This window comes from Aspergillus puulaauensis, chromosome 1 (assembly GCF_016861865.1).
Source record: "Aspergillus puulaauensis MK2 DNA, chromosome 1, nearly complete sequence".
Lineage (NCBI taxonomy): Eukaryota > Fungi > Ascomycota > Eurotiomycetes > Eurotiales > Aspergillaceae > Aspergillus > Aspergillus puulaauensis.
The window spans coordinates 1,701,596-1,727,868 of NC_054857.1; the positions used below are offsets into that span (position 1 = coordinate 1,701,596).

At 49.7% G+C, this 26,273-nt stretch overlaps 12 protein-coding genes across 12 annotated transcripts; 6 read left to right on the forward strand and 6 right to left on the reverse strand.

Moving 5' to 3' along the window:
• Nucleotides 1-240: 240 nt before the first annotated feature.
• APUU_10722A (NIF domain protein) lies at nt 241-2,242 on the reverse strand (the record flags this gene model as incomplete). Its single annotated transcript, XM_041703952.1, has 2 exons — nt 241-2,157; nt 2,216-2,242. The coding sequence occupies 2 exons, from the start codon at nt 2,240-2,242 to the stop codon at nt 241-243; spliced, it is 1,944 nt and encodes a 647-aa protein (XP_041550088.1).
• Nucleotides 2,243-2,603: 361 nt separating this feature from the next.
• rrp36 (putative pre-rRNA processing protein) lies at nt 2,604-3,732 on the forward strand (the record flags this gene model as incomplete). The annotated part of the gene is made up of 2 exons (XM_041703963.1): nt 2,604-2,768; nt 2,827-3,732. The coding sequence occupies 2 exons, from the start codon at nt 2,604-2,606 to the stop codon at nt 3,730-3,732; spliced, it is 1,071 nt and encodes a 356-aa protein (XP_041550089.1).
• A 659-nt stretch (nt 3,733-4,391) lies between these two features.
• On the reverse strand, nt 4,392-5,866 carry APUU_10724A (uncharacterized protein; the record flags this gene model as incomplete). Its single annotated transcript, XM_041703974.1, has 2 exons — nt 4,392-5,610; nt 5,670-5,866. 2 exons carry the CDS (start codon nt 5,864-5,866, stop codon nt 4,392-4,394), a joined length of 1,416 nt encoding a protein of 471 aa, XP_041550090.1.
• A 3,396-nt stretch (nt 5,867-9,262) lies between these two features.
• Nucleotides 9,263-9,971, forward strand: RPC19 (DNA-directed RNA polymerase core subunit RPC19; the record flags this gene model as incomplete). The annotated part of the gene is made up of 4 exons (XM_041703985.1): nt 9,263-9,391; nt 9,495-9,586; nt 9,698-9,774; nt 9,838-9,971. The coding sequence occupies 4 exons, from the start codon at nt 9,263-9,265 to the stop codon at nt 9,969-9,971; spliced, it is 432 nt and encodes a 143-aa protein (XP_041550091.1).
• Nucleotides 9,972-10,470: 499 nt separating this feature from the next.
• APUU_10726A (putative NADH-ubiquinone oxidoreductase B14 subunit) lies at nt 10,471-11,284 on the reverse strand (the record flags this gene model as incomplete). Its single annotated transcript, XM_041703996.1, has 4 exons — nt 10,471-10,590; nt 10,737-10,883; nt 11,076-11,137; nt 11,242-11,284. 4 exons carry the CDS (start codon nt 11,282-11,284, stop codon nt 10,471-10,473), a joined length of 372 nt encoding a protein of 123 aa, XP_041550092.1.
• Nucleotides 11,285-11,671: 387 nt separating this feature from the next.
• loc1 lies at nt 11,672-12,387 on the forward strand (the record flags this gene model as incomplete). The annotated part of the gene is made up of 3 exons (XM_041704007.1): nt 11,672-11,953; nt 12,031-12,180; nt 12,241-12,387. 3 exons carry the CDS (start codon nt 11,672-11,674, stop codon nt 12,385-12,387), a joined length of 579 nt encoding a protein of 192 aa, XP_041550093.1.
• Nucleotides 12,388-12,601: 214 nt separating this feature from the next.
• On the reverse strand, nt 12,602-14,319 carry APUU_10728A (putative hydrolase, alpha/beta fold family; the record flags this gene model as incomplete). The annotated part of the gene is made up of 6 exons (XM_041704018.1): nt 12,602-12,781; nt 12,833-12,961; nt 13,011-13,134; nt 13,189-13,269; nt 13,320-13,480; nt 13,531-14,319. The coding sequence occupies 6 exons, from the start codon at nt 14,317-14,319 to the stop codon at nt 12,602-12,604; spliced, it is 1,464 nt and encodes a 487-aa protein (XP_041550094.1).
• Nucleotides 14,320-16,293: 1,974 nt separating this feature from the next.
• On the forward strand, nt 16,294-17,595 carry APUU_10729S (uncharacterized protein; the record flags this gene model as incomplete). The annotated part of the gene is made up of 1 exon (XM_041704029.1): nt 16,294-17,595. One exon carries the CDS (start codon nt 16,294-16,296, stop codon nt 17,593-17,595), a length of 1,302 nt encoding a protein of 433 aa, XP_041550095.1.
• Nucleotides 17,596-17,998: 403 nt separating this feature from the next.
• APUU_10730S (uncharacterized protein) lies at nt 17,999-20,962 on the forward strand (the record flags this gene model as incomplete). Its single annotated transcript, XM_041704041.1, has 6 exons — nt 17,999-18,946; nt 19,003-19,113; nt 19,172-19,189; nt 19,255-19,370; nt 19,422-20,074; nt 20,124-20,962. The coding sequence occupies 6 exons, from the start codon at nt 17,999-18,001 to the stop codon at nt 20,960-20,962; spliced, it is 2,685 nt and encodes an 894-aa protein (XP_041550096.1).
• A 947-nt stretch (nt 20,963-21,909) lies between these two features.
• CSE4 (histone H3 family protein) lies at nt 21,910-22,501 on the reverse strand (the record flags this gene model as incomplete). Its single annotated transcript, XM_041704052.1, has 2 exons — nt 21,910-22,256; nt 22,321-22,501. The coding sequence occupies 2 exons, from the start codon at nt 22,499-22,501 to the stop codon at nt 21,910-21,912; spliced, it is 528 nt and encodes a 175-aa protein (XP_041550097.1).
• Nucleotides 22,502-23,171: 670 nt separating this feature from the next.
• Nucleotides 23,172-23,991, forward strand: derA (putative ER-associated proteolytic system protein Der1; the record flags this gene model as incomplete). Its single annotated transcript, XM_041704063.1, has 2 exons — nt 23,172-23,360; nt 23,431-23,991. The coding sequence occupies 2 exons, from the start codon at nt 23,172-23,174 to the stop codon at nt 23,989-23,991; spliced, it is 750 nt and encodes a 249-aa protein (XP_041550098.1).
• Nucleotides 23,992-24,271: 280 nt separating this feature from the next.
• Nucleotides 24,272-24,589, reverse strand: APUU_10733A (uncharacterized protein; the record flags this gene model as incomplete). The annotated part of the gene is made up of 1 exon (XM_041704074.1): nt 24,272-24,589. The coding sequence occupies one exon, from the start codon at nt 24,587-24,589 to the stop codon at nt 24,272-24,274; it is 318 nt and encodes a 105-aa protein (XP_041550099.1).
• Nucleotides 24,590-26,273: the final 1,684 nt, after the last annotated feature.

Genomic DNA, 26,273 nt, shown 5'->3' on the forward strand with positions numbered 1-26,273 from the left:
CCTGCAGTGCCACAAGATATATATGTACCTCTAGTGAGATCAAGCCTATGCTAAAAAAAAAAAAAAAAAAAAGAGAAAATAATAGAAAAATGATATAATGTAGTTAATTTATTGGGTATCACTATCGAGAAATATGCACAAGTAGAGCGTTGCCATTGAAGCTCAATATATGCAATGGACAAGCCGCCAAAACCAACTAACAACCAACAAATAGCAACCGAGATTGAATCGTAATACACATCAAGAGTTTAAAGACTCTTCTAATCGGTCAAGAAGGGTGTTCCCCGATTGCACAGACGACGCAGAGGATGGCGATCTCTGCCTTTGTGACTTTGATATCGAATTCATAGGACGATTCTGGTTTCCGAGTTCATCTGCAGGTGGGTTTGACGGAGAATATTGTAGCGACTGGACAGGAGCTGAATCTGAGGCAGATGTCCTCGCTGCGAGGATGGCGGCGGTTTTGCGAGCGGCCTTTTTCTGGGCCTTGCGTGTCTTGCGGCTGAGTTTACGGGCTTCGGCTGGGTCGAGATCAGCATGGTTATGCTGACTGTCATCACCAAGGCTGTCGTGTTTGCATTCGATGGGGCCTAGGTCAAGGTCGAGGATGCTTGTTTCGGGGGATGTGGATGTCCACTTGTAGAGCATCTTGCTGACGTCGTCGCATTTGGCGAGGAGTTCGAGGCGCTGGAGGACTTTGGGAAAAAGGTCGGATTCGTCAATAACAGGGTTGTTAGTGAATTCCGGGATCTCAATGAGGTTGTAGGGTTCGCTAAGGGCTTTGAGTTTGCTGTCGTCAATCAGGATGGTGTTTGTCTGGTCCCAGCGGGATGGCTGTTTCTTTGCTTTGGGGCCACCCTTTTGAGCTTTGCCTGGGTATGATGCTTGGATTTGCTTATTGGTCCAGACTGTTTCCAAAGTCTTGTAAACCTGGATTTTGGAGTTGTATTCAGACTTCGTGAGGCCGAGTTTATCCCGGCCCCATTCGGCGACGAGTTCTTTCCTTTTGGATTCTGGGAACAACTTCTGGCAGACAGCGGCTACTGTCGGTGGTGTTGAACTTGACCAGATCATGACCTTGTACTTTTCAACCAGGACGTTTAAGAACTCATCCAAGCCAGCTCTTCGCGAGAATGATGGCGGGAACTTCTTCGTTTTCCGGTATATCAAAGTGCCGTTAAGGTCAAGGATTACAAGCAAAGGTCGTGGAGATGATGTTAACTTGGGTGATAATGATGATTGGTTAAGGTATTTATTTGTCGCGGAAGGGGGTCGGGGCGCTTTGAAAGCCTGGCGATGGGCTTTAGCAGCACTGGGCCGTTTCTGATCCGGCGCCAAGGGAGCAGCCGCACCGAAACCAGCCGAAGTAGGTGTTCCGTTCTGATCAACAGTATTTAACATCGGGTTTAAAGCTGCCTGACTCTGCATATCGAGGTTCATAAAAGCGGCCGGTGATAGGAACGGCGGCATACTTAGAAACGGGTTCCCACCACCGAGTAAAGGAAAAAATGCAGGATTCGGTAAAGACGGATCAAACTGCGAAGGGAATTGTGATTGTTGTTGCTGTGACATGTTTGGCGTGGAAAACGGTGGCTGAAATGCCGAAAGATCTGAGGGTACTGGAAGGCCACTGAACATATTAAATGGGTTCACCATTGGGAAGTCGGCGAAAGTATTGTTTGCAGGCAACTGCGCCTGGTCATTCTGCGATTGGGGCGGTTGTTGCGACGGCGCTTCCCACCGTGGTGAGTGTGACCTTCCTGATAGGCCATCATAAGAATTCGAATTCGTCGCCCCGTTTGAATATACTCTAGGATTTCTCTGGTTTTGGTGTGGCCGGCCTCGCCGCGACGTATGGGCATCATGGGTAGCGGGTTCTTCCCGAGGCGCTTCTTTGCGATTATCCCGATAGGCCACTTTGGCATTCCATCGACCGCGGTACGGCCTCCAAGATGACCTAGGGTTGGGTATTGTGCCTCCTTGGCGCTTTCCATCTACAGTTTTGGACTCGGCGTTCGACGGTTGGGACTTCATTGCAGGCGCGAGCATCGGATACCTGCTGGTACTAGCGCGGGCGACGGGAACTTTTGCGATAAACAATAAACGTGGACAATGTTTCGGCAAAGAGCGATAGCTAGCGAGTGTTCGAGAAAATAACTTCCAGGAGTTAGTTAGGTACCTTGTGTTTGCACCAAGTGCGACTCGGTATACGCACCTTATCGTACGCCCCACACCGGGACATCGGAGCAAAAGAGACGAGGCGACAAGCGAGAGACTGAGGAGATAGAGGAAATGAATGGCGTCAGGCTAAGCCGGACTGCAATGCAATCATACGCAAAACGGAAACCAAACGTGATGAGAAGCAGCAATATGTACAATGAAGAAACAGAACATTGAAAGATGGAGTGAATCTTGGACTCCGCTTGTGTTAGGCAAAATCTAGATCAGTATCGACGTGGCGCACGTGACCGCCCGCTTTGATATTCTGGCAGAATTCAGACCGCTATCAATAATTTCAACTGGCTAGTCCATGGTCCGCAGTGCTATATTCCGGCTTGATTGGACATATATCTTGGCCAGTCTTGAGGAATAGGTCGATTACAATGGCTATATCAGATCTCCTCAACCGTCGAGTGCGAGCTCGCGCAGATGATGATGAAGAAGTCTACTCCGACGGATCAGAATCAGAGGTACTCAGCGATGCCGAGGGATCTGACGAGTCTGGCTCAGACAACGCCAGTGAAATATCAGAGGGGAGTGATGATGAGGTAAGAACACTCAGACCGTGAAGTACCACTCTTGGTAGACACTAACCCATCCTCCCAGTCCAACCCCTCCGAAGCCCAAGGCTCAGAACCAGAAGCAAGCGAGATCGACTCTGAAGAAGACGACGACGACAACGATGGCGATAATGATGACGACGTAAAATCATCCATTAACAACATATCCTTCGGCGCGCTCGCCAAAGCGCAAGCGTCGTTCGGGTCCAACGGTAAGCGGCGCACGAAAGGTGCGAAAGAAAGCGACGAACCAGCAACAAATTCACCACTAAACGACATCCGAGCCCGGATCCAAGAGGCACGCGAACAAAAACGCAAAGCATCGGCAACGTCAAAGGAAGGGACTTCGAGGTTTGAGAAGCCGGCATCTCGCTCCTCAAAACATGCACCTACAATACAATCGTCCAAGTTCGCTGTTTCTCGGAAACGCACTATCGTTGAACCACCGAGTGTACCTAAATCCCGGGACCCGAGATTCGATCCAACGATTGTTGGTCGCAGGGGAGGAAAGTCTGCCCCGAGCGACGCTTATTCGTTTCTGGACGACTATCGCGCCGCGGAACTGAAGGATTTGAAGGACCAGCTTGCCAAGACGAAGGATGTGAAGAGGAGGGAGGCGCTACAGCGAGAAATTCGGTCTGCGGCAGACCGGATGCGTTCGATTGAGAATAATAAGCGCGAGAAGGATATCTTGTCCGAACATAAGAAACGGGAAAAACAGCTTATTCGCGAGGGCAAGAAGGCTACGCCTTATTTCTTGAAGAACTCAGATCTTAAGAAACAGGCCTTGTTGAAGAAATATGAGGGTATGAAGTCGAAGGACCGCTTAAAGGCGCTGGAAAGAAGACGAAAGAAGGCTACTGCTAAGGAGAGGAAGGAGATGCCGATGGAGCGTAGAGGGCTAAGCGATAGCTTTGACGCAGCCCCGAGGAAACGGCAACGTCTCGACTGAACTGCCGCAGTTTCACAATGTTCATAATCGATAACTTGGTTGTACATGCTTAGAAATAGAATACAGCGTCTAATAGGGCGAGAACGGGAGTATAAACTCAAAAGATGGCCACACTTATTAGTTGACATTATCCAAAACTATCCGCATCCTTTCCTTATCGCGTAATGAGATGACCTCAAATGAAATGTCCTGCAAATAAAATGGCCCTGAAGGCCAAACGCGAAGGGGGAATGATAATGAATAAACAGATGGTATCGCAACAGGGCATCGAAGCCATACAATGATCACCGAAACGAGGAAAGATCGAAAACTGGTATGGACAAGATTCCTGTGAACATGGAATAAATAAGACAATAAACTCCGTATAAACGCCTCCTGGTTTGTAAATAGAGCCAGGTTGAAGCAAAAAAGTGTCCTTTTACCTGGATGGTATTGTAACAAATGAGAACCGGACACTCCGTAGAGTAAGAAATAACAAACGAAAGCAAATGTAAAACCTTCCATGGTGCAGTTCATGCTGTGTTCGTGTAGCCAATCATACTTTCAAATATCCATCTCAGATCATCATGCGCAGCCATTCCATCCCGGCTTATACCTTACAAGATGGACATCAAAGACCGTATATAACTAATACCGCTTGTGAACTAGTTGGCACAAGTTTAAGAATGGAATAGGTCCCAGGCGCGAGCACAGAGACCCAAGAATTCTTCTTTCTTTCTCCGCTGCGTCTCCGGAGAGTCCCGCCCTGCCCCAAACGGACCATAGGCAGCACCCGCACCATGTCCCAATGCGGGATTGGGTCTATAATGAGAATCGGGTCCATGCCCCAAGGGTGGGCTTCCGTTATCCCGCTCATATTCACTTCTGGGACGGCGACGAGAAGTTCCTTCCGCTGCGTATGGTGCTGGATGATGCGGAGCGTGCGCACTCCCCATTGGCACAGTTTCAAGGTGAGGCACAGCTGACTTTGGACCATTGACGGCGCGGGGGGAAGGCGGGGTTGGAGGTTGATGTCCACCGTAGTGCACAATACGTGGCAGTAGGTCTTCTCGCCCACCAGATAAATCTTGAACTGCCTCCTCGGCTGAACGGTATTCGCGGGGTCGGTTCGATTGTTGCGCACTCCCCGGTATTCTGGGCGATGGTAGAGGAGGCAGGTTATTTGACTGGTTTGAATTAGATGCAGTTGATCCCTGGTAGTAAGGAGTGCGGTTCGAGTCATGGTCCCGAGAAGCTGCCAGGGCATCGGAGCCGAAAACATCTGAAAGGGGTGGAAGGCGATTGCTGGTTTGTGTGGCAGGTACATGGTGAATATGTGAACTAGAGCCTAGTGTTGGGCTCTGGTTCACCACGTGCCGCGTTAGCGGTTGTGGCTGATGACGGCCCGTAAATGTCTGGTTAAGTGGTGCAGATTGGACGACACGCTCGTTCGCAAACTGGGCCGCCGTTGGGGGTACAATGGAGAGCCCCGGGGGGGCTCTTCTTTTCGAAGCACCGGCCTTTGGGATACTAAATGGGTTGGATTCGGACGGTTTGACGCCGTCTGGACCGTCATCTTTAGCCGATTTTTGGAGCCTGGCTTCAATTATATGCCGTTGCTGGTCGCGCACTGATAGGCTTCTTTGCAGTTGTTCCCGCATAATCGGGTCGTGAGTCTGAAAGCCAGGCGACAGGCAGGCGATTCCCACGTCCTGCATCTTAACATCGCGAGCAGTCATAGGACCACCCGGGGCCCGGGCTGACAATCTTTCGGAGGTAGGAAGGCTGGTAGAAAGGTCGAGTTTTCGGGGTCGGGGGCGGGTACTGGTTTGCATTCCAGGCGACGAGGGCGGCTCCTTTTTCACGATAACTTTCGGGGGGTTGCTGCCGTTCTGCGAGCTATCGGGATATCAGATTTGGTTCTTCTGTCATATTCATAGTCTTTGTCAGGTACTTACGAGGGAGAAGTCATTTTCTTCCCGGCAGGGGAACTCTTATTGGAAGACCCATCTCGAGACACAATGGCCGCGCGCGGTGGCGTAGAGCTGGATTGGTTGCTGGTATTTGCTGGAGCCAGCCGTCTCGGACTCGAGTCTCTGTTCATGCGAGGAGATGGGAGCGGTGCGGCCGCGGCTGATGCGACGGCGGTAGACATTATCCGAGTTCACAAAAAATCAAGTCGGAAAGCAAGCGACAAGACAGACGGTTAAGGTATAGGGTGGCTGGAAGGCGGAGCAGCGGGTCTCAACGAGAGCGACTATGATACTCGATCGTCGAGGATCACAAGGGCACCCTTGCGGCTGGTAACATAAACGCTCTTTTTATATATAATAACGTCTAAGTTGCGCTGGCGACAGGCGATGTAAACAGGCGAGGCCGGATGAAATGAAAAAAAAAAAAAAAAAGCGCACTGTTTTGGCGGCTAACAAACGTCTGTTCTCGTGAAAAGGTATGGAGGGATAACAGAGACCGAGCTGAGGCTAGCGAACGGAGCTTGGACGACCAACAACCACAACCACAACCACAACCCAAACGACGAACCACGACGAGGACAAAGACGGCGAAAGAAGACGCGGGGTGACAGGGCCGCAGGCGATCCAACACCTATTTGGAGGATTGTCAAATGGTTGGGTTGAAAGACGGACAAAAGAGCTGGGAATGCTTCGATGCCTGCTCTTCGGGGGGAGGGGAAGGGACAGGCGGGCGGCTAACAAGAGCTGGGCGGCAGTGTGACAGCGACAACAGATCGAAGGAAATACTAGTAAGAATACGGAGAAGAGACCGGGATCTGAAAGTCAAAGAGCAGGCCCAGAACGAAGGCAGCCGGCCGAAAGGAGAGGAGCAAAAAAAGAAAAAGAAAAGAAAAGAAAGAAAGCGGGAAAAAGAAAGAAGCGCCCGTGGGAGTGCGAGACGGAGAAAGGAAGCAGCTCGCGGGGAGACCCAGAGAGCAGAAGAGGCGGAGGAAAGGATATAGGAGAGAGGACGGAGAGAGGAGGAGATTGAGGAGGGGGAGAGAAATCGACAAGAGCTCGGAGCGAAGACTACAATTGTGATCACTGATCACGCTGAAATTAAGATCCTTCTGTGTTTATAAAACGAAATTGGGCTGAAACAGAGCCACCAACTGCGAACTGCTCAGCAGTTCCCAATTCCATGCATCGTGATTCCAGATTCCAGTTCCTGGCTCAGTGCTGGTGGAGCGGGTGGCCGCCTGCAGCGCTGATTGGCACTGGCTGAGACATGGTTTGTTTCTGGCTGTGGATGATGTGACACTCTTGCGACAATCCTCCTGATTCAAGGGGCCGTCCACGCTGCCCATATAAGCCCCCAGGGTCTCGTCGGCGACTCGCCGTGCCCGTGCCAGCCGAGTGTTGGATTCTCTGCACCCTCTTGCTTGACTTGGTCGCTGCGACGACTCGGGGGCATGGTACGGAGAAACTCAGCGTCTGTGCAGTTCGTGAAGCAGGGGCTCCAGCTCCAGCGAGTCAGCGACCCATCCAGATCGATCCAGCCTATGAAGATCCTGGCGCCGGCGCTTGGGGCACGCTCTGGATGGGGTCTGGAGAGGGATGGTTGATGGGCCTCCACGGGCCTCTCCATCAAACTTCAAAAGCCTGGCCAAGTCAGTTGGGGTCTGAAATTGGAAGCTCTTTGTCTTCAAGCCGGACACGATGCTGAGAGCCTGAGATGCTGTGTGCCGGTGGTGATGGAATGTTTCATCGCCCCAACGAGCACCCACCTGGTTGGCGCCAGTGGAAACAACACTTGGACCATCTCCCAGTGGTCGGTAGTCTCGGCTTCCATCGCCTGTCACACATTTATGAATCACGATCCCTCCCCCTCACCCAGTTAACCGCTTGTGGGAAGTCTTGCCCGCATTGTTGCTTTCTTTTTCTCGTCAATAATTTACCTGATTCGACGTCTCACATTCCATCCGGCTTCTCCTCGGGTTTCAATTCAGACACACATGCGCAAGCAGAAGATGAGGTGAGATTTTGCCAGGCAGTCTCCTCAAGTTGGACCGTCTCGCCCGTCGTGTACTTTTGTGCCTTCGTTCGATCTGGGTTTGGAGGACCGTGCTGGCCCTGCTGGCCCTCCACGAGTTGAACTCTGCTGTCAGAATTGATCTTCGCGACTAAATCGATGATCTGAAAGGGTCCAAACTCCAAGCTGGAACCTGAAAGTGGAAAAGCCTCTCGCTTCAATAGCCTTTCCTTTAGTCCCATCCCAACCACTGCACCGGAAGCTTTTCCAGGCGAAGATCGCTCTGCAGGTGTAGCTTTTTCTAGTGGGCAGAAGCCGCTTGGAAACCCTGCTCGCCAAAGTACGTAACTCCTCCGTACCGAGTGCTGAGTGAGATATACTGTCTCAAGCACGCCATCCTTTCTGTTTGCTGCCGCTTATTCTTCCGACTATTTATCCGTTTTATCCTGGTTAAAATGGACTTGGACCCTGGACCTGAACTTCGATATCTTGTGGAGTAATATTACTATGATACCCTCCAACAGAACACTTGTCAGTCTACAACTCACGCCAGCCAGCTGGCAACACACAGTTCCCCATATGCACCGCACGGGCTTATCAATCTACCAACTCATACGTGGAGTTCGGTACCACTGGCCGCACCTTGGCTGGTCGAGGAACTTCCAGACTGTTTCATTGCTTTATCTATATGGCCAGACTCACGGCATGCAGGGATTGTATCCACAACCCCTGCTGTGGTTGCAGCGCCAATGCTGACCTGCCACACCTTGTAGCTCGGCTGGGAGAAAACTCATGCTATTATTGCTCTTAATTTACACACCCTGTAATGGGTAAATAGCTGCGGTTGTCATATATCCTGATTCATATAGCAACTACTCGCACCCATGCCGCCAGCTCAGTGCGTGACGGGAAATACCTATAGAGCGATGGGAGAGTGTGGTGTGATTATGCAACCAGCATTCCGGGTCAACAGTTGGATTGCTAATAGTGTCCACACTAAACTTGTCACTATCTACACCGCAAACAAAAAGCGGTCCATAGACTCCGTCGTTTGTGCTGCGGTCTCCAGTCAGGCTGTATAGATCAGATTCCACGTGCAAGTAGATTATACCATCTTTGGTCAACAGTTGATCCCGAGTCAGTCACGCTTGACGAGCCATTATACCATGGCGTTATGACCCCAAACGAAATTCAAGGGACACCTAAATAATTTACCACCTACGGTAGTAGCTGCTTTGAATTGCGGAGAGCCAACACCATGTGGATGAGAGCCTCAGGCAACACTTCCACCTCGAAGGCGGTCAGTGCCTATCGATAACCGCTTTCGACTTTTTTCATGAAGAGGAACAAGCCTTTTCCCAAATATCGCCCTCAACCTCTAGCCTCCACTCTTGAATTCGTCGCTAGACAATCACGGCTTCGACAGAATAAAGCCTGATACACAATTACCACACAACATATCGCATTGGCTTCCCGCCACCGCTCGAGCGACCATCAATCCCACCCCGCAATATCGCACTCCGGTCCACGCATACTCCCAATTAAATATTAAATATTACAGACCTCAATGCCTTCGTCCGTACATTCTCAAGATAACGACCAATCCATGGTCGACGCTCAGAACCAGGAGCACGAGCAAACCGAGCAGCAGCAGCAGGAGCCGGAGCCGGAGCTCGAAGAGAAGCGCATTGTCGTTGTACGTGGTCCTTCACTTGCCACCAGTTGAATAGTCGCGGACCGTACAGGACTGGATCACATTGAATTGCATTAGTTCTAACCAAGTATATTTATGTGAATAGTTACCCGGCGCTACAGACACAGCAGCCTCGTTCCAGTTCGAGGGCGAGGGACATACATTAGGGAATGCGCTCCGTTATGCGATTATGAAGAAGTATGTTTCCTTTTTCTCGGCCTTCTCGATTTTCTGGATGCTTGGACAAGTGATTCGAACCTTCAATTATATGTGTGTGGTGCTGATATTATTGTTTTTTTAACTTTACAGCCCCGATGTTGAATTCTGTGGATACACAATTCCGCACCCCTCAGAGTCGAAGATGAACATTCGGATTCAGACATATGGTGTGTTTCCCTTATTTTATTAACCTATTGGAACCCAACCCGGCTAACCCATTTCCTCAAAAGATACAACAACCGCAGTCGAAGCTCTAGAAAAGGGCCTCGACAGCCTGATGGATCTATGTGACGTCGTAACAGACAAGTTCACTGATGCGCGGGACACGTTCAATGCGGAGCAGGCGGATAGGATGGAGTCATGAACTGAATTCAGTTCGGCATATCTGCTGACTGATACTGTTATATTATTATCTGTTTCTGGTTCTGTGTTTGGATTGGCGTTTTTGTTGTAGAAAAGTTCGTCTTTTGATATTGTGTATATTGGCGAAATGATAGATCTGCATTGCGTGCATGAGGTTGATCGTGCTATTCGGTCTGGATTGGATAGACGGGTGAGGTGAGGTGGTGTACTCCCAGCTATCATTTGATCCTGCCTTTACTACCGGGTTTCTAGGCATTAACCGCCGTGGTATGGCGCATTAATTTCCACATCCGCTACTACAAGCAAGCTACAGATAAATACCCACAGAGTAAAGGAAGACGTTACTTATTCTGACAACCCTAGTATATACATAACACCCTCTTGTCGCTGAACACCCTCTATCAGCGTCGCGACAAGAGGAACCCAATCGGATCGGAATCTCAATGCTAAGTTTAAAAAAAAGACAAAATGGAAAAGACGGTTTAAGAGAAACAATGCGTTTAATTGCGGCCCTCCAAGAAGCCGGAGATAAAGTTGGGGGGTAGCCGGGCACCTGGGTCCTCCTCTGGCCGGAAGTACTTCATCACATGGGAGAGCTGTTTCCAGTAGTTGAGGGTTTCCTGTGATGGATAGTGTTAGCTGGTGTGGCGTGGCGGTGGTGTGGTAGTATCGGGTCTATCTGGATTGCATGTGTATAGCCGCGAACTTGTTGATGCATAGCTCGGAGGACAGGCTCGACAGCATGGGTATAGATATGCGGACTAACCTGGAACTCGGCATGGCTCTGGAATAGCAGCACATCGACGACGTTGAGCTGGCTGACGTAGCGGTGCTTCTCGAATTCCTGGCGGATCTTTGTGCGGATGGCGGAGACGGGGAGGTTCAGCGAGTACATTGTTTGGATCTCAGGGGACTAGATAAGTGCGACATGGTTAGCTCTCCTCTCTGCAATCGAAAAACGTAGCATAATAGTCGGCATATTTCACGCGGCTGGGTGTGGGATGAAGAACAGAGATGCCGAAGCCCATGCGGTATCAAGGTATCAATCAGACCACAACCACCGGGAGCGACAGCGTCATTTTACAGACGCAATTGGGGTACTAACAGCTCGGAGCCAGTCCCGGTAGGACAGAAGAACACGCTTCTTCGCATCGCCCAAGTTAACAGCTATACAGAAGCAAAACAGGTCAGCGTTGGATTCTAGCCATTGACATCGCGGCAATTTCAAAGATAGTCGTCGGACCGTTTCGGGGCTGGGAGAGAGCACGTACAGGAGCGGGTGCGCTGCGCGAGGTAGGTCGGGTTGATGGTCATCCTGAAGAGATATCGTTCTCGGTGTACGCCAATGGCACACTGCGGAGGGGCGGGAGTGGTTGTGAGGGGAAGAACAGGATGCTGAAGACCTGAGGTTTGCTGCCGGCCTGGCTTGGATTAGCGTCGCGTGTGGAGAGAAACTAACCTCAGCGGGCATAATTTTACCGCCTATCGTTTTAGGAAATCTTTTTTTTCTGCGCGCTGGTCTAGCATAATGCAATGTGCTGCTGGTACTCTGTTTTTCATTTTTGTATAGTTTATCGTGTTTTTTTTTCTCCGTTCAAAAGCTGCGTGATCACATCAGGTCCCGAGATTTAACATCTATATCCTTTGGATTTATTCTCTTCTGACAATCCCTCAACCCCCACCGAAACTTTCTCCCTCAAGATGGGGCCAACGAAAGGCGCCGCAAAGCCCAAGACTTCTGGAAAAGGCGACTCGAAGAGCAATAAAGTCCTCGGCTCAAAAGTGAGCAAGAAGAATGTCAAGCGACCGCCGCCAAAGGAGGTGAAATCCAAGGCGCGCACCGAGTCAAGTCAACTCAAGAAGACCAAGAAGAGAGAATACTCAGAGGCAGAGCTGGATCTACCCAAGTTAAATATGATTACGCCTGTTGGTGTGATGAATCCCAAGGGGAAGAAGAAGGGAAAGACCTTTGTTGATGACCCGGTATGTTGTCGTCTCCTTTGTGATATCCAATGCATGTGGTATGGATATGGAGTGCTAACTCGCTTGGTTCTTTTTAGGAGGCGATGATGACTATTTTTGCTATGGTTAATGCAGAGAAGGAGGGCCAGATCGAATCTAAGATCATGAAGGCTCGACAATTGGAAGAGATCCGTGAGGCAAAGAAGAAAGAGGCGGAAGCTAGACAGTCGGAGAAGAAAAATAAACTGGTACGCCACGAGCACTCGGCTGTGTCGAAGTGGATTCTTGCTAACATGGTCATTGTACAGGAAAATGTGAAAGATTCAATCCGCCAAAATCGCAAGGGCAAAGGCGGCGCTTCGCAGAACGCAAAGTCAAATAAGGCTGATAAGGCTGGGGCAGAGAGTCCAAAGCCGAAATCAGGCAGCAAAAAGAAGAGCGTTGCCTTTGCTTGAGTGGTTTTGTACAAAAGTAATATTGTGTATAGCATGTTCAAGTTTGTGTTTAGAGGGGTCATCGGCGTTTCTATGGGTCTATCTATCTATATCTTTCGAAGCATGACATGAATGACACTCGTGACGAATATCGTCATCGTCAACCAACAACAAGTCTCCACCAAATCGTAAAGCAAGCAATGTATCGTCGCTAGGTAACACGCTATTTAATACGCTAATTGATAATGGGCAGAGTAAGTTTACGCTGCATCGGACTGAAGCTTGCCGCTGTGGACTCTATAGCGGCATCTTTGTGGAGGTCGGATGTTTGTCCATGCACCAGTTCGGGCTTCTCAACCACAGGAGGCGATTTAAGATCAATTTCGTTGGCCATGATATTCAGGAAATTAGTCACCTGTCATGTATTAGTACGAATATACCTATACTGCGGGAGATGGGAACTCACCGGCTTCACAAACCATCTATCGCCGCCGAATTCGAACCAGCCTAGATGTCCACCCCAGGACGTTGTCATCATGACACCGTATGGATTTTGAGCGATCTCCTGGAAAGGAAGCCCAGATATACTTGCAATCTATTTTTCGTTAGTGTATAGTATTCGGGAATTGTCTTGGAAATCTTACTGGGTCATCCTCGGCTTGGATCACAAAGAAGGGGATCCGGATCGCGAGCAAAGAGTCGGTAGAAGTTGCATCACGATAGTAGGCGCCTTCTGTAGGATAACCCCACAGTGCGCATTGCAGAGCCCTGGAAGTCACCGTCAGGAAGGGCCAATATGCAATCAGAAAATATAGTACACACCTGTCAAATTCGTGCAAATAGGTGATGCTCCTGATTGCCTCTGCGTCAATCCTGGGGTTCTTAATAACCTCTTCGGCATGTCTGGGAGATAGTTAGTAAATCGGCAGATGATCCAATACAATGATACATACTGTTCGAAAAGCTGTTTCATGCTGGTTCCCATGACCTTGCTGTAAACCTGTAGCCCCATGAAGCTACTTTGAAGAGCATGTGAGCTAATTTCCAGGTTCCAAGGGCTGGCACAAATGACTGCTGCCTTCAGCTCGCAAGCATCACCTTCTTCGCCGAGATACTAGGAAAAATTAACTGACTGCCCACTTGAAAGAAACAAGAAAGACTCACGTTGGTCAGGATATTTGCACCGAGAGAGAAACCAATACCAAAGAGGGGCCGATTGGGAAAAGTCTTTCGCAGCCATTTCACGGCCTGACGAACATCCCAAGTAGCACGAGCGTTGTAGAGAACACCAGTAGAAATCTTTGTTTGGGCACAGCCTCTAGAGTTTACAACACAAGCTTCCCATTCGCCGTTCGCAATCATGGGGTGGACTACATGGCGGAGGTAAAGTTCATGGGAGCCACCGCTCAAACCATGGAGAACCACGAGCATGGGCTTCGTATCATCTGAAGGCAAGGCAGCGAATTCCTCCTCAGAAAGCATTGCCGTCCGTTCCGGGAGACCCGATGGCAGGGTGTACTTTCTCTCCGCATCGGTTGCCAGAGGGTCATTGGGTGCTTCGTACGGCTCGACGACAAAGTCAATCGCAAACTGACCCTGGTACCTGACACTGTCGGCCTCGAAAATGCGGCGCTTGTAGTGCACAGGAACCCCGTCGAACTTCACTGCAGTCCAGCAAGTCTGCAGATGGCCGTTGAACAGCAAAGGGTTGAGATCGCATCTTTTTGGCGTGGCAGTCCGGCAGAGCTCGGCCAGTGTGGTCTGCTCCTTTGCACCCGAATTGCTAGATTTCCTGGCGAGAAAGAGGTTGTTCTCTTTGGAGCGGAAAAAGGATATTCTCCCACTGGGACGAGCCCAAGAGAAAATCCCCATTGCAATCACCAGACCTACAAGGACCGATACGGGCCCTGGGCTGGAAAAGGTGGAAGGTTGAAAAGCAGCCGAGGCAGCCATAGGATCCAAGCTCCACTTAAAGTAAAGAGTGTCACCAGGAGCAAACGGAGCGATTCAGCTGGCAAGATTAGGACGAATTTTTTATCAAACCGGGAGAGAGGTGCAAACGGAAAATATACCCGGGCGAAAAAAAGAAAAAGATTATCAACGTTCCAAGGTTGGATATACTTAGTTTCAGCAACCTCGGAAGTTTGTGCAGTGGCGGAGAACCTAACCAGTGGATCTGCCAAGACACTATCTAGACAGTCCAAACAACCAAGGAAGATGCGGTCAGTGGGCAAACAGTAACTCTTTGTATTGAGTGGAAGGTGAGTTTTGGTACAGCGATATGGTTGTTGGAAGAAAATCAATGATCGCTGCCCCGGACAGTGTTTTACCGTGGATCTTAATATACTTAGGGCAATCGCTGCTGGTCTATGTTGGATCCGTGCAGGTACCACGAATATTCCATGCATGATCCTTATGCCTGCATATCGTATTGCTGAGACATATATACTCCGGACCACAACACGTACTCTCGTCGGCATCTGGATTGCATGGCGAATCGTCGGGAGAGCGTTAGGAAAATAAGGCAGACAACATAAGAGAGTTTCGGTATATGGCCTGTCATAATTCTTGGTTTATTTAAGACGATAATGTACAAGCAAAATGACCAGCAAGTGTAAGCATAAGTGTCTCATCTCGACTGAAATGGGGGTTCCCCCTATAAATGCCCAATCCTGCAGGTCGTGCAGACGAGGGCCTCATGCAACAACACCCCGCCACTCGCCTAGGGTAGAATACTGCTCTTTAAAGTCGAACCCTAGATATATCTAACAAGTGACCAAGTCGGGGAAGTGGCAGCTTTGCTTAACATGCATGGAATTGCGATGGATTGATCAACATCGTGTCTATTGAAGTTGAATCAGAGCTCAAGATTATGTATACCCTAGTCCCGAGGAAGCAGTCTGTATATAAAATCATGCTCTCTATCTCCAAGACGGTAGTAACCAAGTATAAAGTTGTATTTTAGAGCATCCAGAGTGCTTTAACAAGTACACCCTGAGTCATGATCCCTGTCACCAAGTAACTAAATATACAACTGCCTTATATTGGGGTGTGGGTCGGCAAAACCCTGCCTACCACATTAGGAGCTGCAAACCAGCCCCATCTCTCATTCAAATCATCCTCAAACGCACTTCAGAAGTTCTGACTTCGAAATCTTTCCTCTCAACCTTGGACTAAATGATGACATAGTTCTTATCGGGCTTATCGCTTATCGCTTATCGCTTATCGTTATCGGAACTTGGGGCGTCGATCGTCTCCCGTCTCCAGCTGACCCAACAACGGTCACTTGATGGAGCAAAGAACAATCACTTGATACATCCTTTGATTATTTGTGTTTGCAGATCGTGGAAGTTCTGCCAGGTCCAACTGCACTGCAAATGAACAGATAATGGGGTGCACACCTGGTGGTTAATCCAATCCCGACCTCTCTGGGATTATTCACTGCTGTGGGACGTTGAGACTTGCCGACTTGCCGCATGCGGCTGTCAAGGGCGGCCACAACCAAAAGCATACCCAAGCGACTCGAACCTCTCGTCTCGAAACCAGAAATATTTGAAATTATGCTAATTTTAAACGCAGTTTGATGACCCCAGGCTTATTCTTCATGCATGAATTATTGACGAACCGCTAGCGGTGGGCACGGGCTGGAGACCTAACAAAGAAAACGGCCGTTCTCTCTCTGCGTGGACTAGTCGTGATGACATCTTGATGTCGACTTTGAATCTGTGACACTCGCGCGTGTTCCGTTTGCGTGAAAACCGACAACCATATGCGTAGACTATTTCCAGGTCAAAAGGCCCTCCTTTTCCCTTTCTACGCCTAGCTGCCCGTCACGCGGTACTGTCTTACACAACTTCTACATCTACTATATACACTCACTATGTTACCCCGGAGCACGCAAAAAGCAAGTGCCTCTAGACGCTCCTCATGAAGCTCTGCCAGAACCAGTCAAAGTACGATTCACTACAATTTACAAGCCGTCGGGCTCGTTTCCTGAGCTTCATCGCGCCTAAAACGGCCCATGTCGACACTAGTGCCCTCCAAGACGTCATGGCAGACAGTATTCGTCGTGCTGGGGCTAAACTGAGGGTTGTTATGAGCATGACTCGCCGGTCCCATGGTTTAGAAGCGCGAGCCGGAGAGCAAAACTCTCAAAGGCGAAGCTATCTACTCGAACTTCCCACAGAATTATTACTCGAGATCAATTCTCACCTACCGGTACTAGAAGAAGCCTGTCTTGCGTTGACATGCAAGAGACTATTTTCAATATCCGCAAGGACTCTAAATTCCAAATCGCTTCAATTTAGTCGAGACTTTGCTCCGCTGTTTCACCATTACCGCAACGGACACAGCTTTGCCACGACTCGATGGCAGCTGATCAAGATGCTCGAAGATACGAGATGGAAAGCTTGTCCAAAATGTCTCAAACTCCACCCACGAAGCGCTTTCCCACCCCGAGAGCTGAGACGCAAGCCTGAGGATCGAACCTGCATCTTGGGAAACCTTGCCGGGATTGTTGACCTGTGCCCGTGTAAAAAGCTGACCTTTCGCGACAAGGTTGAGCTCGTGGAGCTTTTGCAGATACGCCGAAAGACAGTGGGACTTTTGACTTCACAATTTGGTGGTGTACAAGAGCGCTTCTGCTGGCATTCATGCAACCAAGCTTATGGTTCCACGCAAATGAAAATCGAGATCTATCCCGAGTTGGACGATGAAGACCAGTTAAAGATCAAAACAGAATACCACTTGATGACTGCCCCGGGACAACTTGGAAAAGAAGAGTCCATGACCTCCCGCTTTGGATGTGCGCATCGCTCAGTCGACCTGTGGCTCTCCGGTGTTTGTCAGACCACGATATGCCAGTTATACGAAAATCACTGCGCCTCCTGTCGGCGAATAGCCATCTGCAACTCCTGCAATACTTTGTTAAAGTGTCCGCGACAGCAGCATTGCCGAGTGGACGAAGAAACAGGAACGGTTATCTATTCCTTCTGGACCGAAAGATGTCTTGGAAGTACCCTGCCTATCCCAGATGCGACCTGGGCTGCGCAGAGGATCCATCCTGCTGAGGCTTTGGTCGACTTGGACAACTGCAGCGAGCTCTGCCCGTGGACTATTCGCGAACACCCTCCTCTCCGCAACCCCCCATCCTTGGAGATGAACATCCTTGACCCTGCGATTCAAGATCAATCGCTCAACCAGCTTTATAGCTCCATCGACACGAATTAAGTGGTGTAGATGATCCGACTGTTAGGGCTTGGCGTAGTGGTATTATCCGGCGTTGGGGTTCGACTTGAAGCACTGGGCGTTAATTTACTGGTTTTATTTTTACGACATATCACTTACATAGACCTGATTTTTGGTTATAATATGAGATTCCTTCACATGCGTCTGCACTTACACCTTAAAACGTTCCACAAGTACTTTTCACGTGCTGTATGCTTCGATAGCCTGCGCTAGTCCACATTAGTCGACCGCGCGCTGGCGTTTCTCCGATTCCGAAACTAAAAAGGAAACGGGCTTCGCGACCTGGTGGAAGAGAAACCCGACAGACCACCGCATCAACTCCAGATCTCACGGGCATTCAGCAGGTTTCACTGGCTTGGATGAGTGTCATCCGTGTCCCGGGGCGATGAGCTACCCACCATCCCATAATGGCCAATATTCCCCGCAGTATCTGCAGCAGCATCACAACCTCCAGCCGCCCCAGCAGACCATCCAGCCCCAGCTCCTGTATAACAATGTGAACGCTGTCAACGCGAATGCCAACGCTTCGGCGTACCAGTATGGCAAGCCCGCTGCCTACCCCCAGGTTATGGTACCACCGTACCAGGCTTATGGCCAGGTATACAATCCACAGCCACATCAACCGCAGCTCCATCATCAACCGCAGCCTCCCCCCCCACCTCCGCCGCAACAACAACCGCCGCCACCGCAATTCGTGAATCCTTCGGATATATTCCAACAGCCGCTTCTTCCGTCTCCCTCACCGTCATCCTTCAGCAATCATCGCTCGCCTCAATATGGCACACAGCCGCCTGCGGTACCTGTTGCTGGCAACAACCGCCCCCCGGCCCTCACCACGTCCACTCCAGTTGCGCCCGCACCAGTACCAACACCTATACCAGCGCCTACCCCGACATACAGCCCCGTACCTATCGCTAACCAGGTGAATAATCAACACTCCAATAAATCTGCGCAACCCGCTGCCACCCCGAAACCTCCGGTACAGGCCAAACCTGTTACAGTAAACCCGCCGGCGGTTGCTGCTACACCCCCAGCGCCATCACCGAAACCAGTTCAAGTCCTGATACCAGCCCCGTCGCCTGAAGTACAGCAACATATTCAACGTCCGCCTCCCAAGAAGCAAACACAAAAACAGCCCACCCAGCAGCCTGCACAAAAGCCTGCGAAACCGGGTATAGACTATCAAGTGCTTTTATTGGCAATGGCCGATGAATATCTCAATGCTGCACACAGTCATGGGACCACAGTGGCGCTATTGAGGAGGGAAATGGAGCTCGAGGAGTATTATAGGTTGGTCGCAACGGGCCTTGGGTGTTTGGAAGCGGTTTTAAAGGTTTGATTGAACGCCCTAAGCTGTGCCGTCTCGGGATTCTGACGCATTTGGTCTAGAATTGGAGATTACAACCGCGAGTGGAAGCTTTGGTGCGACTGAGGTACGCACGGATCCTCTTTGAGGAGACGGACAACGACTTGGAGGCTGAAACGGCGTTGAGTAAAGGGGTATGTACAAGTTCTAAACCATGATATGAGGTCTTAATTACTGACGGGGTTCAATTAGATTGATTTATGTGAACGAGTGAGTAGGCTATCAGGACCATTTCCCAGGCCACTATTGTTGGCTATCATACTTATCGCATCTAGAATCGTATGCTTGACCTGAAATACAGCATGCAGCATCTGTTGGCACGGATGCTATACAAGACAAACCCGAGAGCTTCCTTGAAGGCTGTGGATGGGATGATACAGGACGTTGAAGCGTAGGTCGCCCGTTACTCATACGATTAAGCTCAGTTTTTGATCATTCTTAGATACCGTCATTCCGCCTGGGAATTCGCCTTTCGCTTTCTTCGAGTATCGCTTTCGTTGTCTTCGCTTGCTCATCAAGAATCGACGTCAGCTCTGCAGCACCTCCACAAGATTTCTAGCATGGCAAGCCGCAATGGGGACAGGGCTGTTTCCGCCATGTCTTCCATCGTCGAAGCATTGTCACACCTTCAGCAAGGATATAGCTCTGACTCGATTGAGCAGGCTCAGCGTGCAATAGCCACTGCGCGAAGCCATCAGCTGAACGATGAGCTACGCCATATCCCGCAGCTTGCAACGCTAGTACAGATTGTGGATATCTGTTGCAGTTTGCTTGAATACGACGTCAATCAATCCTCACAAAAACTCAAGGTTTTGCAGGACCTGATGGATGAGCGGTTGAGTGACTCAAATTGGCGTGCTGATGGATCATTCTCCATACCACTAAGTGGTAAATCAGCGGGGCCTTCCTCTATGGACACGGGAGACATTCTTCAAGTTCAGAATGGCACGTTGCTTCTTAGCTTCAGTTGGCTGCCTCAACACGACCTTTATGCACTTTGTTACTTTCTCAGCTCGATTACGCTGGGTTGTAAGAACTCACACGATGGACGCAAGGCTGAAAAGTTCCTGCAGGAAGGAGTGCGCATGCTCAAGGGTTCGTTGAATCATTTATATGCTCTAATACTGGTCGCTGACTTTTGCAGGTAACTTCCAAAAGCCGCAAGAGATTACAGAATCGTTGGTCAGTGCCAATAGGCGCGTGGAATGGCGCAGGACGCTATTCTGCAATCTACTCGCTCACCAAGTATTTCTGGCCTGTAGCCGAACAGATTGGGACCTCGCAAATAGAACCCTGAAGGAGCTCCAGAAAGAGACAGAAGCGATGGGTGATGACCTCCCGGACTCTATCCAATGCCTGATGGAGTACGCAGCGGGTACTATCGCCCAGGCCACGGGTGATCTACAGGGAGCCCTAGCCGCCTTCCAATCCCCTATATTCTCACTATCTGGGTTTAGCAAAACCGCCCGCAACGACCCTCATCGCGACATCGCGATATTAGCCGCCATCAACACCGTGCTCATCCTCGGTGACCCATCTCATCCATCTCATTCTCACCTTCCGAACATCTTATCTGCCCTTGAATCATTTTGCCGCTCAAGCCCCAACAAATACATCCAGGCGGCTTACTACCTGCTCTGCGCAACCGTGCATACGGAATCGACGATTCAGACCAAACAAAATCTCCAGCAAGCCCTCCAATCTGCCACGGCAATCGGAAACAGTCAAATTACGTGTATAACGTTGACGTTTATGAGCTGGAAATACTTCCGCGGAGTAGTTGGCGAACAAGCTGAGAAGAGCGCTCGAGCCAGTCGCGCAATGGCAGGAAAGGCCAGTGACCGTCTTTGGGTCAGTGTTACGGATGAAATGCTTGCAGAAACACTCGAGAGGCAGGGGAAGGGCGAGGAGGCGAATGGTGTGCGGGAAGAAGGGAATCGGGTGATGATGAGCCTGCCACCAGCTTTGAGACGGCCAGCCTAGCTTTCTTCCTCAACCGATACATCACCATCACCATCACCATCATCATCACCATCATCATCATCATCATCATCATCATCATCATCATCATACTTATTCGTCTCGACAGCTGCTTTTCTTCTTCCAATGTACGGAACATTTTCTTTTGCTTCTTATGTCGCCTTTTTCGTTTGTTTCTCCGGTTGCATTTTCGTTTTGTTTTTTGTCTGGCATGGGTGCAAATTTATGATACCATTCTTCTCTGACCCTGGGGTATCGGCGCATTCAGGTTGAGGTTTTTTTTTTTCTTTCCATGACGGGATCATCGATTGTCTGAGATTTTCTTTTCTATTTCGGTTGTGATGGGCCGGATTATTTTCATGCATACTGAGTGCCATTAAGCCAAAGCAGCTTATAGATGGATGGGGGAGTAATTGTTTATCCATTATGGGAACAAGAATATTACTTTTACAAATAACTCGAATTGGACAGATATCTAATCCAAGCTGATAAGTAATGATAATTAGTCCAGGTACCTGCAGGTATGTTACACCTGGGTAGCCGCGTTGATCGTATTCGGACACGACGCAATCCCATGAGCACCCCTGTCCTATTTACTAGTAATGTACAAACCGCATTCCAGACAGAAATTTAAAAACCCCGAGTAAACAGCAGGAATAGAAGCAGATAATCAACACCCTTTCAGAAATAGACATGCCGTCTTGAAGTGACTCCTTAACACACTGCGCCTAAGAAACCCCCGTGCACCAACAATTAGAGAAGCCGAGTATGACGAAGAATTGCAGAAGAAGGGTCAGAATTTTTCTCGCCAAGAAGGTAAATCAGACTGAAGAAATGCACAAAGCTGATAGATTCGACAAGCTTCCGTTTCGGTGCTTCTCGACTCTGTAGTCCTACCCGTATATCAGGGAAAAGGATATCGAGAAGAGGGAAAACAAGGCAAGAAATTTTCAGCCCAGACCACCCCACGCCCCGCGAATTCTACGCGCAAGCTGGATATCCTTCTGCATGATCGTAACCCGTCTCGCATGAATAGCGCATAGATTCGTGTCCTCGAACAAGTGTACTAGGAAGGCCTCGGCGGCCTCTTGGAGCGCAAGGATTGCATGCGACTGCCACCGCAGCTCTGCGCCGACTTCTGCGGGGAGGAGGTCCAATGCGACCTCGCGCACTAATCGTGCAAAGGGGAGTTTTAGGAGGAGAAGATCGTATGAGCGTTGGTACTTGCGGATTTCCTTAAGGGCGACGGTACCGGGCTTGTACCGGCGCCGGCGGCCTTTGGGGGTTGGGTCTCCGGCTGTGATCGTAAGCGTTGGTTGAGATGTTCGAATGGCTTTGAGGTCAAGTTGTTGGTAACTTACGCTGAACATCTGATTGAGCGTCTGATGTCCTTGGTGGTCGCTTCCCCCCCGTGGCTCCCTTGCCTCCCTTGGCAGCTTTTTTCACTCCGGCAGATTTGGAGGGGCCTGCGGTTGTTGCTGTTGTTGTTGTTTTTGAGGGCCCGGCGGTGGCCGAGGCTGGCTTCCGTCCTTTCGGAGGCATAGTGAAGTCTCAGGTTCTTGTGTAAGGATGTGTGAGAGGTTGTCGTGAACCCAGTGAAAGAGATATTCGTTCTGGCAACCAGGAGTTCGGACCGGAGATCTTTGCTGTAAGTGGGTTAATTGGCAATTGAAGTTCGCTGAGATGGGGTTTTTTATTTCATCCGATCTGTGTAGAAGGCGTAAATGGCGGAGCAGTTGTATTTGTTTCGACTTAATGTCCGGAGAAGCAGCTTCAGGATCCCTCACCGATCAAACACCCTTTCAGAAAAAGCGCATATAGACAGCCTGTCCGAGGAATTGAAGGGGCTGGGGTATAGCTTGTCTCGAAACGAAGCTTTAGCGTCTCCCAGCCTTCGAGTTTCACGCGTCTCAGCGCGTCATCTTCTTAGCGCGCGGCAGATCGCCATCACGGTTGTGGCCTGAGGCGGAAAAGGCCACTTGGAGCTCCGTGGTTCTTCCGGCCTGGGGTAAAGTCACGTTGTCCTCGATTGCTCCAGCTGGTCTTTTGCATTTTTATTTTTTTTAAAAAAATTTTGATTGTTTCTCTTTTCAAGACGCGGTTGCATTTTGTCTTGTTGTTTCGTCACACACCGTCAAGTTCCCACTATATAACCATATCGCCTGCCGGTTGAAAGCTGCATAAGTGGCCTGCGCGGCGGATCTTCGACGGAATGGCCGCCATTTGGGGCAATGGAGGGCAGGGAGGGCAGTTCCCTCTCGAGCAGTGGTTCTATGAAATGCCCCCCGTGACTCGATGGTGGACAGCGGCGACCGTCGCGACATCGGTCTTAATCCATTGCCATATCCTGACGCCGTTGCAACTGTTCTACAGCTTCCGGGCGGTCTATGTCAAGTCGCAGGTACGTCATCGCATATTTATCTGGATAGATACAATACCAGAGACAGACCCTTGGGACTAACTTGTGATAGTATTGGCGTCTAGTCACAACGTTCCTGTATTTCGGACCACTCAACTTGGACTTGCTTTTCCATGTCTTCTTTCTCCAGCGATACTCGAGGCTGCTCGAGGAATCATCGGGTCGATCCCCCGCCCACTTCGCGTGGTTATTACTCTACGCCATGACAATGCTTCTCATCATATCTCCGTTTCTGTCGCTTCCTTTCCTGGGGGCTGCGTTGTCCTCGAGTTTGGTTTATATCTGGAGCCGTCGCAACCCAGAAACTCGCCTCAGCTTCCTCGGCGTCTTAGTCTTCACGGCCCCGTATCTTCCCTGGGTGCTGATGGCATTCAGCCTTGTCGTGCATGGAGTCGTTCCCAAGGACGAGATATGTGGTGTTGTGGTTGGCCATATTTGGTACTTCTTCAACGATGTTTATCCATCTCTTCATGGTGGTCATCGCCCATTCGATCCCCCGATGTGGTGGGTGCGGTTGTTCGATCCACGAGCGAGAGCTGGAGAGAATCAAGGTACAGATGCTGCTAATGTCAACCAAGAGTTTGCTGCAGCTGCGGCGCCGGAGGTTCGGTGAGCTCCGTTATGACATGTGCCGGAGCCAAACATAGCTTGAGGAATGCCTACTCAGGTCATCATGATATCTTCATTTCGGATCACCTTTTTTTACCTGCGATCTGCTAAAGCCCCGCAATGATGAAGAGGCTTGCTAAGGTTACATTTTGTCCTTGCCGAAGATGAGCTGGGCCTCATTTCGCGATCAGTTATTGTCATGCAGCATTGACCTTCCCAGCTTAGGATCGATGGGATTCGATTGGGCGATGCATGGCAACCTCACATACGTTGTCCATCCATATCTACCATTCAGAGAGTTGGTAAATCACTTGTGGGGATGCGTGGAGAGTTTTTTGGGGTACGTTTAGGGAGCTAGTTAATATCAGCTTTCTATCATACTCCGTAGAATAGCGTTTAGATATTTCCAGTATACGGGAACAACAATAGATCTTAGGAGTATTCTGATGTAATTTCTTCTTCAAGCCGAGGCCCGTTTCAGTCGCCGCCAAACCATCAGTAAATCCACTGACATGATTAAGACGAGAACAAACGCCGTCCACATCTTTGTTGCTCAGCAAGCCACTGACTTCAACATCTTCCCCTCCATGCTCCCCCACCATCCCACCATCCCTAGGCAGCCCATGATCATTAGCATGGATCACTGAGTTGGTCGGGCTGTAGTGTCGTCTCCGCAAAGATTCGTAAACCTCCAGATTTCACCTGTGGTAACTGACTTTAAACTGAGACGCCGCCTTCCTGTTCCGAGGAAAAAAACGCCACCGAGAATGCGGAGACACTCAAGTGGCACAGGCCATCTGGCTGGCACATGTGGGGTAGACCTGACGAGTAACGATAGTCAGTAACCATGGAGTTTACGACCCAGGAACGGTGGAGAGTGGAAACAGGCTCATCGGGCGAAAAGCAAAGCCTGCCACTTGGAGATGGGCGGTTTCAAGCCTCTGGAGTCTGGGGTGGTTGGATGGTGGGACGCGAAAATAAATTGGATGATGACAAGTTATTTCTACGGTGTACGTCACCGATTGGTTTAATACTACACCAGCTGGGTGACATTCCCAGAGTTTGTCTGCCACTATACGGTGGATGTCAGTCTGGATAATTATGGGGAACCCCAACGGATCGGCTAAATCTATGTGTGTGCAACTGTGGGTGGTTTATGTCATTGCACGCCTCTGCCAGTAATGTTTTTTTTATAGAAAAAGATGGAAGGAAGATGTCATTTTCTAAATTCATCATGGCAGTGCACATGCAGCATTACGCACGTCCCAAGTTCAGCTGCTTATCGTCGAATAGCAGCTCTAAGCCTTAAAAGAGGATACTGGTTGTTAATCGTCATCTCTACGAATACGTGTAACTACTCTGTATGGTGTCCATCGCAATGATGTACGTATCTCGTTTCATCTGTGAGGGTCCTTGTCTCCAGGCTCCTCCAAAGTCCAAAGTTGTCCATCAGTGGAGATGATCACTCTGCAGTCTCCAGGCGCCAGGATAAAACACCTGGATCTTGCCAATTTGTAACAATAACTGCAGATTTAATCTGTGTGCCTTGGAGGTGTTTCGTCCCAAGACCACAGCACAGGCTTCAAGTTCAAGGTTGTGGGAAGTGAATGTGACTTGGCGAATCGGCCGGCGCTTCCAGTGAGACCTTGGCTCTTCTTCCCGTGTGACCGCGTTACGCTGTTTCTTGATCCATTCCATCACACCTCCTTGGGGGTTAGGCCCATGCGAGTCTAAGTTCGCTGTCTTCATCGCCAAACCCTTTTCTGGAAAATGGAGAATAATGTATGACCCGCGGAGAAACTCCGCTGGTTAATGCTGAGACTTGAGAGAGGATGCCCTTATACGAGTACGAGGGCCGGTGCAATAATTGCCCGCTTAAATTGAACTGTTTGTCTCGTCCTGGTCCTTCTCCCCAACAAAGTCCGTGCGTGATTGTTTTAATAGCGTCTCCTGAGCTAAAAGACACCAGATTGGGCTAAGCATACGCCAATTCTAATTATTGACAGAAAGTCCGAACGGATCGAGTGCCACGAAATTATTCAGTCTATATTAAATAATAACTTGTGAAGTGCGTATTATTATATCGGGTTGTGCGTAAGACGAGTTGCCTGAACCATGAGAGGTTGAGGACAGCATCATCATGCTTGACTTGAAACGGGGCCGGTCATTCAGCATCGCGTTTCAGTTTTCAAGCTTTTAGATTCTGTGATAAACTTCTTATCCTTTAATTCATGCTTATTACTATTAAATTTATTGGAGTTAAGTGGCCGACCTTACCCGATTCGG